At 60.6% G+C, this 17,099-nt stretch overlaps 1 protein-coding gene across 12 annotated transcripts in view; it reads left to right on the top strand.

Moving 5' to 3' along the window:
- Positions 1-17,099, top strand: part of Camta1 (calmodulin binding transcription activator 1) — a 772,653-nt gene that overhangs the window by 665,416 nt on the left and 90,138 nt on the right. For 11 of the 12 annotated variants that reach the window (XM_047559183.1, XM_047559185.1, XM_047559178.1 and 8 more), the window contains one exon: positions 5,807-5,960. In XM_047559183.1, the coding sequence (XP_047415139.1) occupies positions 5,807-5,960 (154 nt within the window). Of the gene's footprint in view, positions 1-5,806; positions 5,961-8,829; positions 9,023-17,099 lie in introns of those variants that run through there. The other variant, XM_047559197.1, reaches the window with a different exon arrangement.

Here is a 17,099-nt window from a genome sequence, read left to right as displayed (position 1 = left end):
CCAGCAGCTGCAGGAACTGTGGCTCCTGCTCCCAGTTGCAGATCCCAGATCCCTGCGGGCGGGGTGGGCAGCCCCTTTGAGGCTCTGAGCCACACCTACCCACCACGTCTGTCTGCCACACCCCTCTCTCTCTCCTCTGCTCTTTGCCACTCAAGACCCAGCCGTGGCCTGAGTCTGGTGCCCCAGGCTGCCATGGGACTGAGTCCTCATCTTGTGCTCCCTGGCTGGGGCTCTTCCAGGGGAGCTGTGGCCTCCAGGCTGGGAGGATCAATCAGGGAACGCCTGCCCCTGCTGAAGACTATCCATCTGACATGTCTGAGGCAGGACCTGCCGCATGTTCATCCGAGCCACGGAGCCCTGTAGACGCTCGGCCGCCCCCGGGCTGCCCACCTAGGCCACGAACACCAGGCAACGGCTTAACCCTCCTGGAGCTGGTGGCAGTTTCCTGTTCAAAGCAGTTTTATTTCCTCAAGTCGTCCATCGCCTGTCCAAGTGGAAGTCCCACCTCAGGTTGGAGGTGACGCTGGCCCCAGCACGAGGCAGCAGGGACCTCCAGGAAGAACAGAGCTGTGCAGACAGTGCAGCAACGAGGGGCAGGGTTTGCCTCAGACCCAGTGGGCAACTGAAAGTAGCTTCAGCCAGGCCAGGGAGGGGCAAGGAGACTGCAGCTGGCAGCAGAAGTCCAGCTTACCCAGAGACTCTGGGAAAGGGGGAGAACCCAGGAGCACTGGATGATTTCCCGTGGCTTTGAGCTTCCTAAACTCTCTTCCAAAGAACATCAGGGTCCCAAGAGGCTCAAGCTCAAGGTCAAACGAGATTGGAAAATCCCGCCCACTGTAATACCACCGAGAAATCCTGTACACAGCTCTCTCAAGGCTCTGATGAGTCCTGTACCCTAGAGACTGTTAATTTGGACACATGATTCTCTGCAGAGCATTCTTAACTCTCCTGTGCCTGTGAAGGGAAAGGTCCTTTGCTTCTCTCCACTCTTCTGTGCTGGTGGGTCAGGTGAAAGGTGACATCTGGAAAACACACCGAAGAGACTGACGGACGTTGGTTCCTTCCTTCGCCCTCACTGAGTCTTCTGCCTGCAGACTCCAGGCAGATGGAACTGGGAAGGTCAGCAAATCCAAACCTAGAGGCCCAGCTGGGCTAACCAAGCTTCCAGAGGAGAGGGACGAGGACTCTGGGCCTGGGCTGCCCTCCTGCTGTCCTTCCAAGGGAATGACCCCTCCCACTCATGCCGGGCACCCCGCTCCTTCCCTCCTCTGGAGTCTCAGTCTGTCTCTCTGGACACAAGCCTGAGGGTTCTCCAGTCCCAGTGTCCTGGGACACCGAGTACCAGGGAGGAGAAGCTGCCCCTACCCCTGCACCAGCTCCTCCAGCCCAGACAGCACCTGGCAGGCAGCTCTGGGACTCTCCACCCCACCAGCAGCAGGCCGGACAGAGCTGCTGTGTGAACAGAGTCCCAGCCATGCAGAAAGCGCACTTGCAGCTGGGCAAACAGGTGAAACCTGAGAAGTCATTGAGCAGATGGGTGTGAAGGCTGCAGAGGCTGCGGGGCTGGAGCCTGGCAGGACAGCCCTGAGTCACGGGGGTCCCCAGAGAAGGTTCTCACGAGGGGGTGACACTGAGCCATCCCATCCTGAGGCACAGAGCTCACCAACCCAGACAAGAGCACAGGGAGATTTAGGGACGAGGCAGCAGGAACAGACTGAGTGGCAGGCAGGAGCAGGGGGCCAGCGAGCACTCTGGGCAGCGTCCCCAGCTGGTGCCGGGAGAGCGGATAGGGAGAGGAGGGCGGGAGGGCAGGAGGGCGAGGCCCGGGGGAGGGAGTGAGGTTTGGACTGTGGAGATGGGGTGCGGGCACCTGGGGCCAAGCAGTGGGGTCAGGCGGCTTGGGGAGGGGGGGCTGGGATTGGTGCGGAGGGGGAGGAGGGCTGCAGGTTCGGGGCTGCGGGCTGGGGTCAGCCTGGGGAGGAGCTGAGAGTCCGCGCTGGAGAGGGGCACCTGGGCCCTCAGAGCTGGGCAGACTGGAGGCTGAATGAGGTCACTGAGGAGAGCGCGCCGGCGGGCGGGCTGCCCACCGAGGAAGGGGCACGTGCGGGTGAGAACCAGGACGCGGCACAGGGAGTCCTGAGCGGCTGGACAGCCTGCCGGAGGCCAAACTCTGTTGTTCTCAGGAAACTCGCAGGCCTCTTTTGGTTGGCTGGTTTGGTTTGGGTGGCAGTCGGTGGTGAGAACAGCAGGGCTCTGGCCATCCTGGGGTACTTGCTGACCGGGCTCCCTCTGCAGCCCTGGCGAGGAAGGTGGGGCCTGTCTCCACTTCCAGACGAGGAGCCTGAAGGCCCAGGAAGCAGGGATGGAATCTCCTAGCCTATGACTCTTCCCAAAGGACTCTGGGACTTTCCTGAGACTCCTGCAACCCCCTCCCCTGCTATGGACGGGACCTCCCCAGTGGACGGACTCCCCCTGGCCTTACCACCAGGCGAACTCCAGGACACTTGGGGTTCCTCTTCAAAGGTCATGCTCACTTAGGGGGCAGCCTCTAGCATCTTCCTGGAAATCCACAGCCCAGGGCGGAGCTGCCCGCATCCCGAGTCCATGGCACAGCCACGGGCAGCGTGGAGGGCTGGTAGGAGGCTAAGGTGGATATACCTTTCTGCCAAAACACCCCACAAAATGTGTAACTAGTGACAAAAATCACAATGTTGCCAAGAAGGGATATGTGCCCCAAATCTCTAAAAATACCTCAATCCCTCTCTGTCTGAAAGCCAGCCCCCGGCCAGGAAGTGGACAGTCAACACTCACCTGGAGAGTCCCAGCCCAGGGCACACCAGGCTGGCGCTCAGGGGTGGAATCTAGGTCAAAGACAGAACCGCAGGCACACAGTGCAACCTGCTCCCTTCCGACTCAAACCCAGTCTCCTGACCCTCCCGGGCTGGGACTTCCTGCTCATGCATCGAAGTACCCAGAAAGGAAGGCTGAGGGGATCCTGAGGGGACCACGTGTCTGGCTCCTGACAGCTGGAAGGCAGCAGATCTAGAATCCGGAAGTTGGTGGTTACCATTGTGGGGTCCCCACCCCCACTGGGTCTGTGAGTCCCTGGAGGGTTGATGTGCCTTGGGGTGATTTTCAGGGACAGGGTGGGGCACCCGCAGCCTTCATGGGTTCTCAGAGAGGACTCACATCTAGAGAAGGTTAAGAACCAGCCCTGCTTTGTAGCTGTCTAGCAGGACCTGTTCAGAAGTACTTCCCTGTCCTTCATAGAACCCAATATCCAGAGATCCCAAGTCTGGGAGGCAGAAGGACCAGAGGTCATAATTCACTTATTTCAATTCTCCAGACCTGATAATGCCAAATGCTGTGGTATCGCCAGCATCCGAGATTGCTGTGGTATCCTCATCTCCGAGATTGAGGAGATGAAGCAGATGTGTAGACAACAAAGATGGTGTCCATCCTGTCTAGAGGCAGGGAAGGCAGAGGGGAAGCTTCCCAGACGAGGAGGGGATCCTGGCCCTGTCCTCAGAGGGTAGGTGGAGGCTGGCCCTGCGGGCAGACTTCAGAGCTTCCAGAAGCAGCAGGATCTCCAGGGTGTGGGGTTGGCTCCTTAGCCAGCAGGCCCTTGTCTGCACCTCCGTAGCCTCCCGCAGCCCTTCCCAGGCGCCCAGGCTGTGCTCAGCTCAGCGAGACTCTGGACAGGAGGCTGCAGCCTTTCATCTCCCCGGGGCTGACCTGCCAGCTCCCTCCTGCAGGGGCCAGGCTCCAGCTCCAGGGACAGGGATCAGAGGAAGCCCCAGGTAGCCGGCTGGCCCCTGTGGCCCTTTGATCCTCCCTCACCTTGCTGGGCAGCTGGCACTGCCGCTGAGCAGGCCAGGCTAGAGCAGGAGCGCCCAGCCCGGCCCCAGCCCAGGGGGCCAGCCCACTGCTCTGTGGGAAGAACGCAGGACCAGGACCCAAGCCCCTCGGTCGCTCCATCCATGCGACAGTCATGGCAGATCCGTCCAGCCCACCTACCTCCTGGGCATATTGCGAGGATAAAGTGAAACGGGAGGTGGGAAAGCATTTGGGCCAAACAAAAAGAGGCCACCAGATGCGTTGGCAGGCCTGGAATTCAGAGTCAGAGCCCTGGCGTCCAGCCCAGGCCCTGTCCCTCGCCAGCCACTGGGCTGTGGGCGAGCTTCGCCGCGCTCGTCTCCAGACAGAGGGTGCCCTGCCCTGCCCAGCCCAGCCTGCCTCCCTGGCTAGCACGGGCCCAAATGAGATAAGGGCTGGGAAGTGCTTTGAAAAGAACACAGTGCTGTGGCGATGTCAGGGATTACGGTTATTATTAAGGAACGTGAGTCCCGCAATCCCGAAAAGCTGCCAGGAACAACAGGGCTCCTGTTGGCGTTGATTTAATTTCCTGGTTAACTGAGCGTTGGCAAGAAAAAACTGCGTTTCAACCCGTATTGGAAATCCTTTTAAATTATGCGCATCTACCTTCTCTCACTCGTCGTGGTGTAGTCTTGAGTCTTTATTTATTAATGGTTTAATTGATTCATATATTCATTTCATACTTTTGCTCTGACCACCTCCAAAAAAGCAGCCACGGACTTGGCCTCCCCCCGCCCAGCCCTGCCCATCCCATGCCGGGGCCTAAACGAGAGCTGGGAAAAGCGGGGTGGGGGCAGGCTCGGCCTCTTCCGTCCTTCCCTGTGGGATCTCCATATATTCTCATTCGTTTCCTTAGGATCATGCAAGAAGAAATTAGTTCAAAAACTACCTCTGGGTTGGGGTCCAAGGGTTCAGCTAGGTCTTTCCAGGTGTGTCCCGGTGCTTCTGCAAAGTGATGTGATTGTTTTTAACAAACTCATCAGGCTCAATGAACAGCCTGACCGCTGCCTTTTCTTTGTTTTTTTTTTTTTTCTGGGACAGGGTCTTGCTAAGTTACTTAGGGCCTCACTAAGTTGCTGAGGCTGACCTTGAACTTGCGATCCTCCTGCCTCAGCCTCTTGAGCCACTGGGATTACAGGCGTGTGCCACTGCACCCGGCTTAACAGCCTCACTTTCTTGGGGGGCCAGGGGAAGAGCCCTAAAGGCCCCTTGGCCTGTCACTGTCAGAAAGTGGTGGGCAGAAAGGGACAAAGTGTGCTGCAGATTGAACTTGCTGGGGAAGCAGGCCCTTTAAATAGAACCACCTGGGGGCTCACGGGGTCCTGAGGTCTGCAGCCCCGTCAGGAGGCCTTGCCATTCTCAAGCCCCAAAGGGGCTTCCAAGGAGGTGTCCGAGACCCTGGGTGGCCGCTGCCTAGTGGGTGAGCTGCAGAGGTGAGTGTGGGTGGAGCTGTGTGCAGGGAGAGACCCCGACTGCTGGGAGAAGGCCCTGGCCCCTAGAAGCAGGGGCCTCGGGAAGAAGGGCAGGATGGTGCCTGTGGGGGAGGTCCCGCAAGCTGTGACGAGGACACGGGCATCAGGTGCGGGGCGAGGGACAGTGGGTCAGCTGCTGGACGGGGCTGGGCACGGATGCAGCTGGCCTCGCAGATGGGGACCTTGGTCACATGCTTGCAGCTGTGGAGGTCAGCGGTACCCAGGGGACACTGGGCAATGTCTGAAGACGGCTCCAGTCGTCACGGAGGAGGTTACTGGCCTGGGCAGTAGAGGCCAGGGAGGTGGCACCTTCCCACAGTACCCAGGACACCCCCGGCAGAGAATCGCCCACATGCCAGCATCCTGTGCCTGAGCTGCACAAGCCCCGCGGGGACAGTCCCTGCCCGGGGACATCCTCTGTCCGCCGCATGCTGCCCGTCTCTGTGCTCTCCCCCCAGAACCCCGACATCGTCCTGGTGCACTACCTGAACGTGCCGGCCATCGAGGACTGCGGCAAGCCCTGCGGCCCCATCCTCTGCTCCATCAACACCGACAAGAAGGAGTGGGCCAAATGGACCAAGGAGGAGCTCATCGGGCAGCTGAAGCCCATGTGTGAGTAGCCACACGGGGACCAGCCATGGGGTCCCAGCCACGGAGCCCACCTTGCTCCGATGGCGACGCAGGGAACCTGGCTTTCATAGTGCTCACTGGCGCTCCTGAGTCACCTTGATCCCCAGGAGCATCCTCTGTGACACTCAGGCACAAGATGTCAGGTCCACACGACAGACGGGAAAAGTGAGGCTTAGAGCACAAAGCAACAGAGCCGAGCGTAGCCCCGGGCCCGTGTCCTCCATGCCCAGACAGGAGGCAAGCAGGCCAGGGAGGGAGGGACCTGAGCCCAGGCCTGCCTCAGCCCAGACTCGGGGGCAAGCGGTTGATGGTGAAGGAGCTGGATCTCCTTCTGTCAGCGAGGCAGAGCTTTCTGAAGCCGTCAGGTGCAAATCACTGAATGCAAGTCACAGCAGGTCCAGGAGGCTGAGGCTCGGCTGTCCCTGGCTTCCGTGGGCCCCAGCTCCTGGCCACTCTAGGGCTCTTAGCGCCTGTCCAGCCCTGACAGCTGGGCTCGGCAAGGACAGACCCAGGTCTGCCAGGCCTGAGAGGAGCGTGGGGCAGCCGGTGCCAACAGGGCCCCGGGGTGCAGGGCTGTCTCCCCAGCTCAGGTAAAGGCCCACACGTTCAGGACCAGGGAGCCCGTCTGTGGTTCCCTCCAAACCAGGGCCACCGTGGGGCTGGCTGCAGGGAAGGCGCAGTTGTCGCCCCCACACACAGCAAAGTCACATCGTCCTTTCCTGGGGGACTGAACTGAGCCCAGGACCACCTGCAGCGATCAGCGCATCCGAGTCTCCTGGGTGCGCAGTTCGAGCATTTGCCCCAGCCTCCAGGCTGGGATGAGGGTCCGGAGGGACCAGGGTTCTCTCTGGGAAGAGAGCCCCGCCCAGGGGAAAGCTCGGCAAGGCAGAGCTTCCTCTCCTGCCGTCCTCCCGAGCCAAGTGCCCGGGAGGTGATCTGGCCAGTCTGCGCTCGGCGCCGCTGCCTGGAACCTGGAACCAGGCGGGCCAGGGGCCTTCTGGGTGCAGGCTGCGTGCCTCACTGCAGCTCTGACTATCCCCCTTCTGGTTCAGCACCCAGTGCTTGACGGCCCTGGGTGCACAGCTCTGGCCGCGGCAGCAGCCCCTTCCCCTTAGCCCTGCACCTCTGTCCCCGAGGCCCCGCCCTCTGGGCACCTCCCGGGTCTGCCTCCCCTCTGCTTCCTGTCTTCATCTGCTCACCCACCCCTCACCTGTAGAGCTAGCCTCCAGAGCCCCTTCCTATAGGCCCCACACACGCACCCCGCACCAGGGCCTCCTCGAGACCCCCGGGGAAGACGTCAGTGCGAGATCCGCCCGTGGAGACTAACTGGGGTAGCAGCCAGGCCTGTTCCCCATGCAGCAGGCAAGACGCTCAGGAAGCTCTGCAGAGAACTCCCCGAGTCCCTCCTGCTCTCTGCACAGCGCCAGGCTCGCAGATGGCCGTCGGAAATAACCCTGGACTGTGAGCAGGGGCCCGAGCGACAAAGGCCTGGAGCTGAGGCCACCCAGGGACACCTTCCCAAGCCAGAGCAGTGGGCCGGCGCCAGGGGTCCTGCCCCCACTTCTGATTCAGCATCGAGGGGCGCGGACTGGCTCAGGAGGAGGGGCTCTGCCTCTGCGCACCCCTGGTCTGCTCGCCCTTTCTCCTGGGCCGGGTACCACCTGGCCAGGGCAGTCGGAGGAGCTGGGGAGTCAGCTGGGCCCGCACCCTGGCTCTGTGGCCACCCCACTGTGTGACCGCAGGCCAGTCACTGCCCTCTCCGCTCTCGGTTCCCTTCTGCAAAGGCAAAGAATCCAGGGCCCTCTGTCCCCAGACCAGCTCCTGCCAGCCAGTCAGCAGGGCCAGTCTCAGCTCCTGGCCTGTGTCCAGGACCAAAGGCAGAGGCTCTGCCTCCACTCCATTTCCTGGGAGTCACTGCAGGTGCTTCAGGGTGGCCAGAGTCCAGGCGCTTCTGCCCCTTGTCCAAGTCGTCAGTGTCCACTGTTGCAGAGGGCAGCTGTGCCCCAGGGGTTGGGGACAGGACTCTTCTTCCCGCTCTCTGGGTCTGCTCTCCCTTCCCCTTCTTCACCAGAAGGAGTTTCTCCTGTCAGATTCCACTGGCAAATTAGGGCCCCTTCAGCAGAGAAAGGCCCATCCACACACAGCCAGGAGCAGCCAGCTGGCCCCAGCAACAGTGCCAGGGACGGCGCGAGCCAGGGACCCGCCAAGAGATGCTCCCAAGAGAAGCGGCACCTTCCGAGGCGGCCGCAGCTCTGGCCTGGCCTGTCTCTCCTCAACAGACGCCCTTCTCCCCAAGCCGTCCCTCACCATGTCCCTGGCACCTCAGCACCCAGGAGCTGCCCGCCCACCAGACAGGAGCGCCACCTCCGGGCTGGGTGGGGGAATTAGGCTCCGGGGACACCGGGAGTGGAACTCGGACCTGCATCGGCCTCCTACGCTTAACCCGAGGGCCTGTGAGCGCCTGTTCAGAAATCTGCAGTGCATCAAGGAAATTATGTAAAACGACAACAAACTCCCCATAAATCTAAAAATGCTGGGCTCTCAGTGTCTCGGGGGGCGGGGGCCGAGCAGCAGCCGTCGCTCCCAGCCAGCCAGCCTGTGCGCAGCTCTGGTTACAGAGACAGCCGGGAACGTGGTTCCATGAAGACTTTAGATGCCGATCAGGCGTGGGGCTCGCCGGGGGCCACAGGTGTGCCCAGAGCCAAGAAGCCGTCCGCTTTGGTTCCAGGTCTGGCGAGCCACCCGACGTGGCAGCCAGGCACATTAGCTTCACCACGTCGTCACATGAATCACATGCCTTCAAAGACCTCAGTCTGATTTCCTGATGTTTCCAAATTCCTCTGCCCCACAGCAGAATCGTCAGTGCCTTAATCAAAATGTCGTGCTTATCGGCAGGAAGGGAAGCTCTGAACTCGCAGCCGTGCCTCGCCTGTCGCAAGGTGGAGCTCGCCGTTCTGGTGCTTTGGGAATCCCACAGACACTGGTTCCTGAGGCAGATTGGTTCTGGGGGTCCCACCTTGATTCTTACGGCTCTGCCCTTCGGATGGAAGGGGGCTTCTCTTCAACCTACGGTCTGAGGAATGCCTTCTCCAGATAGAAAACACACAGGAAAAAAGATTTAAGAAGTCTGACAGAATTCCCAATATGCTCCCAGAGATCCTTCCGGTCCTCTGTAACCCCTTCCACAGTAATCAGAATACAGGTCCTGCTGCTAGCGAAAAGGCCAAAATAATAGTGGCTTCAATAAAACAGAAACCTACTTCCCTTTAGCATACTTTGCAGTGTGGGGTTGATGGGGCGGGCCCCATGTAAGGATCAGCCGCTGAGGCTCCTCCCTCTGGCTGCCCTGCCTTAGGGAGTTATGCCCTTTTGGTGACCCACAGTGGCTGCTCCGGCTCCTGCCATCACAACTGCTTTTCAGTCAGTGAGAAGGGGAGATGAAAAAGTGCAGGAGAATCTTCCCTTTAAGGATAAGTCCCAGAAGGTGCACACATAATTTCCACTCATATGTCACTGGAAAAATTTTTTTGTCATATGGCCACTCCCGGTTGCAAAGAAATCTGGGAAGCCTTTGCCAAGCACTTTGAGGAATGCAGCTCTGCGTGTGGACGGTTCCGGGCTGAGCAGAGCTGCGCTCCCTGGTGGGCTTCGTCTTTCTGGCTCATGGTGCACAGACCTGCTCATCTCGGTTCCAGGCCGGGATGGTTGTCTGGGGTCCTGTCTGACAACTGGAGCTTATAGGACTCAAATGAACACCAGCTGAAGTTCAGCACGTCTCATCCTGGGTATTCCAGGGTCTCTTCCAAGGCAGCTGGTTGGCGAGCCCTGGCTCTGCCACCGGCAGGCTGCCTGGTGTGAGCGAGGCGCCCGGCAGGTGCAGGGCTCCCTCTGGTCAGCCTCCGAGACTCAGCTGAGTGGGGGCCGGGCTCAGGCTGGCGGGAAACTTGCTCAGTGTTCCAGGCCACCTGCCCCCGCCTTCCACCCTCCAGTGTGGACCCAGAGGGGGCAGGGAGCCCACCCCTTGGAGCCCACCCTCGCCCTCTGCGAGCCTGTGGCCTCTGCTCGGCCCCATTTCTTGGCAGCCAGACAAGGACAGACATGACAGCCATTTCCCGGCCAGCCCGGGGCGAGGAACGAGGGTGTGACTTTAAAGCTGTGTTCACAGCCATCCGAGGGGGAGTCCTGCCCGGCCGTGCCCACCTGGAACACTCTTGGAGGGCCTGGCTGGACGGTCCTGCTGCACCAAGCAAGGCCTCCCCAGCCCCAGAGGTCACTGGGCAGCTCCGTCACCGCCCTGGCCTTGGTGCTACCCGCCCTCCTGGACCCGGTGCCGTTCCCAGTCCCGAGGCCTCTGGGGCCTGGGCAGCCCTGGGAGGTGAAGCGGAAAGGCTGGCTGGGGAGCCGGCTTCGCCCAGACCTGCACCAGGCCTGCCCCGGCCACGCCTGCCCCGGCCACCGCGCCACACCCTTCCGCCTCACGCGGGTACACAGCTGCCTCTCCACCCCAGCTACGTGTGCAGGGACACACCGCACACGTGAGCTCGCAGGGGAGCTGTTTCTGCAGCCCCCACTCCGGCACTTACTCCCAAAGCAGCCTGGCCTCCGTGCCCGGAGGTCGAGACCAATGGCACTAACAGAGACAGGCTGCAGCCAGGCCACCTCACACACCCGAGCACGGCCCCTGAGAAGTGGCTTGCTGGGCTTGGACAGCAACAAGGGCAGAGGAAAGACATGCAGAAGAACTTCCAGAAGTAGACTGCCGCTTGACGGAGTCTTGGGCCGGGGTGAACCGGATCCCCTCCTGGTAGGTGTCCTGGCCTCTCTGAGCCCCCACACCCTCCTTTCAGCAGAGGGACGATAGTGGCCCTGACGTCCTGTGGCCGTTAAAGGACATCACAGATGAAGAGCACAGAGAGTCCAGACGGCAGCCACAGCACAGGAGTGCCCAAGACAGAGCGCCCGCTGTCTCCAGAGCCTGGACCTGCCCAGCAGTCAGTGCATGCCAAGTGCTGCCCTGCAGGGGCCACCAGAGGCCAGCTGGACAGTCCCTGGGGGCCTCCTCCAGCCCAAACTGGGCTCCAGCAGGCTGTCAGAGGTTCTGCTCGGTCGCCCAGGGCTGGACCCCAGGGAGGTGCCAGCAGGAATGCCAGGCCCTGCCCGCAGGGAGCCCAGCCAAGAGGCAGCCCAGCCTGGTGGGCACTGCGGGCAGAGCCGGCAGCCCTGACACGCAGCAGCGTGGTGGGCTCGGGCATCCTGACAGAAGGAAGGCTCCGCTCTGGGCCTGAGGAGCCTGTGGGATCCAGGAGCACACAGGAGGCCAAAGGGGCTCCAGGTGGGGACACAGGAGCGGGGAAAAGAGGAAAAGCCAACAGGAGGTGTAGTACGAGGCCCTGGGACCTGCCAGATGGGCCTTACAGGGCTGGGCAAGAAGTGATGGAGGCCATGATGGGTGTGAGGGTGGAGCAGAGGGTAGGTGTGGGGGTGGAGGCATGTTGGGTCAAGGGGCTGGAGCAGATGGTGGGTAGGAAGGGGTGGAGGGATGGGGAGTACAAGGGGTAGAGGCCATGTGGGATACAAGGGCTTGGAGGCCATTTTGGGTGTGAGGCCATTGAGGCCATGTTGAGTTGGGGGGGTTGGAGGTCATGTTGAGTGTGAGCTGGGAAGTCCAGGTTGAGTGTGGGGGTGGAAGCCATGTTGAGTGTGGGGGTGGAGACCATGTTAAGTTGGGGGGATGGGCTAAGCCATGTTGAGTGTGAGCTGGGAGGTCTAGGATGGGTGTGGGGGTGGAGGCCATGTTGAGTGTGAGCTGGGAGGTCCAGGTTGAGTGTGGGTGGAGGCCATGTTGAGTGTGGGGGTGGAAGCCATGTTGAGTGTGGGGGTGGAAGCCATGTTGAGTGTGGGGGTGGAAGCCATGTTGAGTGTGGGGGTGGAGGCCATGTTGAGTGTGAGCTGGGAGGTCCAGGTTGAATGGGGGTGAACATCATGTTGTTGGCAAGGTGGAGGCCATCCTCCATAGAGGACAGAGCCAAGTGAGTGTGGGTTTTGAGGGTGCTATTATGGCTCCCACCAGTCCTCAGTTACCCCAGTGCCTCTGTCTTTGCTGCAACGTGTGGAGTCACCAGAGCCAGGTCTGCTCACCAGGCTCTCTCAGAAAGAGCACCCTCCAGCACAGTGAGGAGGGAGATAGTGCAGGGAGCGGAGAGGCTGTGGATGGGGACCCCACTGGCTGAGTCGTGCTGCAGCAGCAGAGAAGGGAGATGGAGGCAGCTGCCTCCCTCTGAAGCTCCTGGCACCCTGGAAGGCCAGAGGCCAGCAGAGCAGTGTCCAGGGCCCTGCCTCTCCACTGCCCAGGAGGCCCAGCTGGTGCCAACACCCAAACCTTGGGTTGTATATTCATGTGTGTTGTTTTTCACAATTTTTCAGACAAAGACCAAATACTCGGCAAGGGGGGTTGTGTTTGTTTTGGTGTTTTGCTTAGATTGTAATCCTGGTGATTATAGAATATCAAGAACTAAAATCAACAAAGGCTTTCCTTTCCTGGGCCTCTCCGGACCCGTTCCTGGTCGGTGAGCGCCACCTGGTGGCTGGTGACAGCAGCAGGGCTGGAGCCAGGCCCAGCTCTCCTGGGCTCTGGAGGTGGTAGGGCCATGAGCACCTTCTCTGAGATGCTAGAGTGGGTAGATTGGGGAGGGCTACGTCCCTCCTGTCCTCCTACTCAGTCTGTCCTCATCAGACGCCACCTGGCTAGCCATGAGACGGATGGACAGGGGGCTTGGCCCTGCCCAGGAGGACCTGTTCCTAAGTCTCCACCAGATCCTGTGGAGGAGGAGGGTGGTCAGCAGTAGCAAAGGAGCTGGTGGGGCAGTGCAGCTGGGCAGCTGGAGAAGGCTGTCATTGGAAAGCATGTGAGGATTCACAGAAATACCGTCCAGCGTCCCCACCTTGGAGTGAGACTCCCCGGACAGCAGCAAGGGGCTCAAAGTCAGGCTCTGGGGCTGTAGTTTTACCCCCAAATCTGTGAAGGCACAGCAGAGCCTGAGCACCTGGTGGCTCTGGGGCGAGAGCAGGGGTTCACCTGGGAACCACCTGGGCAGGCGAAGAGGCAGGTGCAGGGCCCCCCAGTGTTGATTCCACCTTGGAGCTGCCCCGGGATTGGGACTTTTTTAAATCAGATTCTCATGCTGGACCACACTGTCTGAGAAACCCCAGCCTAAAGCTGGCTCTGGTGAGGCCAACCTGGGACCCTGTCCTGGACAGCAGGGTCAGCACCTTTTGGAGACTGCAGTCCTCTAGGGGTCAGCTGGTTCTCGCCCCCAGGTGTGGGGGAAGTAGTTGAGGATCACCGGTTTTCTTACAGAGACTCCAGAGGGTGGCATTGCAAACATGCACCAAGACCTGGGGACACAATCTCTGAGTGCTCCAGGACCCCCGAGGTCCTTCCCTGGACACTGGGTGAAGAGCCACTATCCTGAAGCTCCCGTGGTTTGCAGCTGCAGGCTTGGTGCTGGTGCACAGTGGGGTCTCCTGGGCACTTGTTCCCTTGAACACACAAGAAATTCTGGAGCATCGATCTGAGCATCAAAGGAAGCACATCTACATCCCCAAGCAGATCCAGGACCAGAGACAGCAGCTCTGTCCCTAGGGGCAAAAGCCCTACTCCCTGCCTGTGTCCACAGGACCCACGTCGTGGGGGTGCTGGGGACAGTGCCTGGAGAGGATTTCCCTGGGCACTTAGCTGTAGCCCTGGGTTAGGAGCTGCTGGCAGGGAGCAGGCAGGGTCGCTTGGCTCCTGCCAGGACTTGGGGTGGTTTTGCGCGTTCCTCCCCCTCAGGCTGGGTTCTGTTGAGCTCCTGTGGCCGAGTAGGACTGAAAGAGAAACCTTCCTCTGATCTGTCTCCCTGGCTGCTCGCCACTCCGGCTGCTGTGTGCCGCGTACCCCTGCTGTCACGGAAGGCCCTGCCTGCTTCCTCTTTCCATTCACCATTTGTAGAGTGGCCTTGAAGCTGATGGGGATGAGCAGCCCTGTCTCCACCCAGCCCGACGCCCGGGAGCTGATTCTGCACGCTGCTCTGTTCCTGGGGTGGCTTGGTCATATTTGGAGTTGTTGCTAAGGTTTAAGCCTTCAGATCGCAAGCCTCTCTCACAAAGGCTCTGGACCACACAGGTTTGCACGGACAGGCCTGCCCGCTAGAGGGAGCCTCCCCTGGGCAGCACCTCTGGACGCCGGGAGGGCACCTGAGTCCCAGCCTCCAGAGCAGCCTTACCAAAAGCAAGACAGAAACTGTCCAGAACAGCACTTGGCCTCCTGCCCCCACCTCCAAGTGGCCTGGAGGAGCTGGACAGACGGGGTCTGAGCAGGGCTGGGAGGTTGGGCTGTGGTTACACCCAAAGGGGAGACGGTATTCCGGAGGCCTCGGGCTCACGGAGGTGGCGTAGCATCCCCCACTGCCACACAGCGGAGCTTCCGCCATCCATGCTGCACAACTGTGCAAAGAATTCCCAGCCTCAGGATGGGAGCCACTTAGCACATCAGGAGGAGACTCTGAGAGCCTCCGGAAAAGCCACATCGTGGATCCAGTTAGCTCGGCTGAGTGGAAACGCTCAGCCAAGGCCACTCTTGATGTCACTAAGCTCCTTGGAGGCCACCTGGGAGGCCAAGTGCAGCGGCAAAGGGAGTGCCATCCCCGAGCCTGAACTTCCTGGCCTTGGAGACCTGGCCAGCTGCAATCACCTGGGCGACCCCCCACCCCCGGCCGGTCCCACCTGAAACAACACGGCCAGGGTAAGTTCCCAGCCCGCGGCTGTGCCCCAGACCCTTCTCCGGCGGGGTGTAACCTGGAATGGAGCCCGGGCCTCCTGGTAGCGAGGGGGACCCTGAGGCCCACGTCCCAACAGTGCCACCCGCCAATCACAAGGTGACTCGGGACACGGCTCGCAGGTCCCCACACACGTGGCCAGCACACAGTCCATCCCGGCCCCTCTCGGCCCTGCGCTCCTCGAAATGAGGTTTCTGAAATTTTGTCCTCGGGACCAACGGAGAATGAGACTTGAGTGGTGAGATGAGGAAATTGAATAGCATGTGGGTGTCCGGGCACGAGGAGTTAAATCTCATGAGGATTTCATCCAGTTGAACCAAGAAATCAGAAGCAGGGTCTTTATTCCTGTCAACAAGAATACAGTGAAAATTAAAGCAATGTGGCTGCCATTTCCCAGTGACCTCGTTGCCATGGTGACGGCCTTCCAGCATCAACAACTCCGAGGAATCCGTGGGGGCTCTCATTCCCCCCGACAGGCGCCTGGCCGCCTCCGCCACATGGTTCACAGCAGTGACCCCCCGTCTAGGTGTGCCTGGGCGTGTCCACTTGAGACAGCCACAGCACCCTGTCCATCTCCCGGGCGACCTGTTTGGACAAGAACTCACTGGCCCTCATATGGGTCTCTCTGGGGTGGCAGGTGCTGGATGAGCCCAGGCTGGAAAGGAGGAGGGGGAGGGCCCCCAGGACGAGATGCCACCACTTGTCCTTGTCACCTGCTAGCCACAGCTCCAAAGGAATGTCTTCCTGTGCAAAGAAAGGCCAAATGTCGATTCCAGCAGGTGCTGCTTGCTCCGTCACCGTGGAGACCAAAGCCCTGTCATCCTTCCAGAACACACTGCCCCACAGAGCAAAGGGGACAGGTGGCCCAGCTCTCACGGGCTCCTGGGTCCCCAGGGCTGAGGGGGCTCTTCCGAAGGCTTCTGGATTTCTGACCCCCTGTCCGATTCCTTTCCAGTCTTCCCAGCGTGACTTTTCAGAACAGAAATCATCCTCTCTCTAGCGGCTTTGGATGTCCTGTGGATGCCGCCAAATCAGAATCCAGCTTATCAGGGTGTCCTCAAAGTCTCTTGGAGAAGGAAGACCCATGAGGAAAGCGACGTTCAGGGGGGTCAAAGCTCTTCCTGAGGTCACGTGTGTGAGAAGAGCTGTGGCCATGTGTGGCCCTGGTCCCGCCCGCCGGCCTGCCCCGCTGCCCCAGGAGCAGCGAGCTCAGAGGGCCGCCTGGTGGTCAGGAGGGCTGCACCGGGTAGCCCTGTCAGAAATGGAAGTGTGACCTGCACAGGCCACCAAGAGGAGGCACCCCTGTGCCCCAGGCCCTCACTCAGGGGGTCCACTCCCCAGCCCCACGCCTCACGTCCAGGTGAAGAGGCCTGACTCAGAGCCAAATGCTGCCGAATCCCTGCTGCCTGGGTGAAGCCTTCCTTTGGATCCTTTGCCTGTCTAGAAATCTCCCCTAAACACACCTGTAACCTGCACCCAGCCTGCCGGAGGGGGTAGCAAGGCACAGCTCTCGGAGGCCCCAGGCTGCTCCCCCGCCCAGCCCGCAGGCCTGAGCCTGCCAAGGCCTCTTCCTCCCTCCACCCGAGTTGCTTGCTCCGGATGGCGGAGAGCAGGTCCTCAGCAGGTCTGACCTCCCAGCTCCTCCCTGCACCCTGGGGGCTAAAAGGGAAGAACCTCTGCCCTGATCTGGGAGGCTGGCCAGCCGAGAAGCTGCTCACTAGGCCTGGCTGCCCTCCTCCCCAACCCCACTGAGGAAAGTCACAAGGGAGGAGCCAGGACAGGAGCTTCTGTCCCCTAGCACCCTCCTCCCCAGCCACAGGTGGGACGAGGCACCTAGCCCTGCCCCGAGTGGTCTGAGTCCCCGGGGCTGCTGGGGAAGCCAGCTCCTCTCCAGAGAGTGGAGTGAGTCCCCTGCACTCGGAGGGGAATCTCCATCTTCTCTGATCAGCCATCCAGAATTTCCAGGGAAGAATGCAAGCCAGGCTGGCCGCTCAGTGAGAAAGCGAGACTCTGCGACCCCTCCCAGCCCCACTGATCTGCTGTGTGACCTTGGGAAGTTACGTAACTTAATCTGAGTCTCGGTCTTCCCTGGAATAGCATGGAATAATAATTCTGCCTCAAAGAATAATCGAGATTAGTGACATCTCTGTCCATGGTTCTCAAACAAGTGTGCATCCAAACCCCAAAAGGCCCAGATCAGTGGTCTGGGCAGAAACTGAGAATGTGTGTTTCCAACACCCCGGGTGGGGCAGGCCACACCTCGAGAACCACGGCTCTGCATGAGGCCACCCAGCCCAGGGCACTG

Source organism: Sciurus carolinensis, chromosome 1, assembly GCF_902686445.1.
Source record: "Sciurus carolinensis chromosome 1, mSciCar1.2, whole genome shotgun sequence".
NCBI classification, from domain to species: Eukaryota; Metazoa; Chordata; class Mammalia; order Rodentia; family Sciuridae; genus Sciurus; species Sciurus carolinensis.
This window is presented reverse-complemented; position numbering and strand designations above follow the sequence as displayed.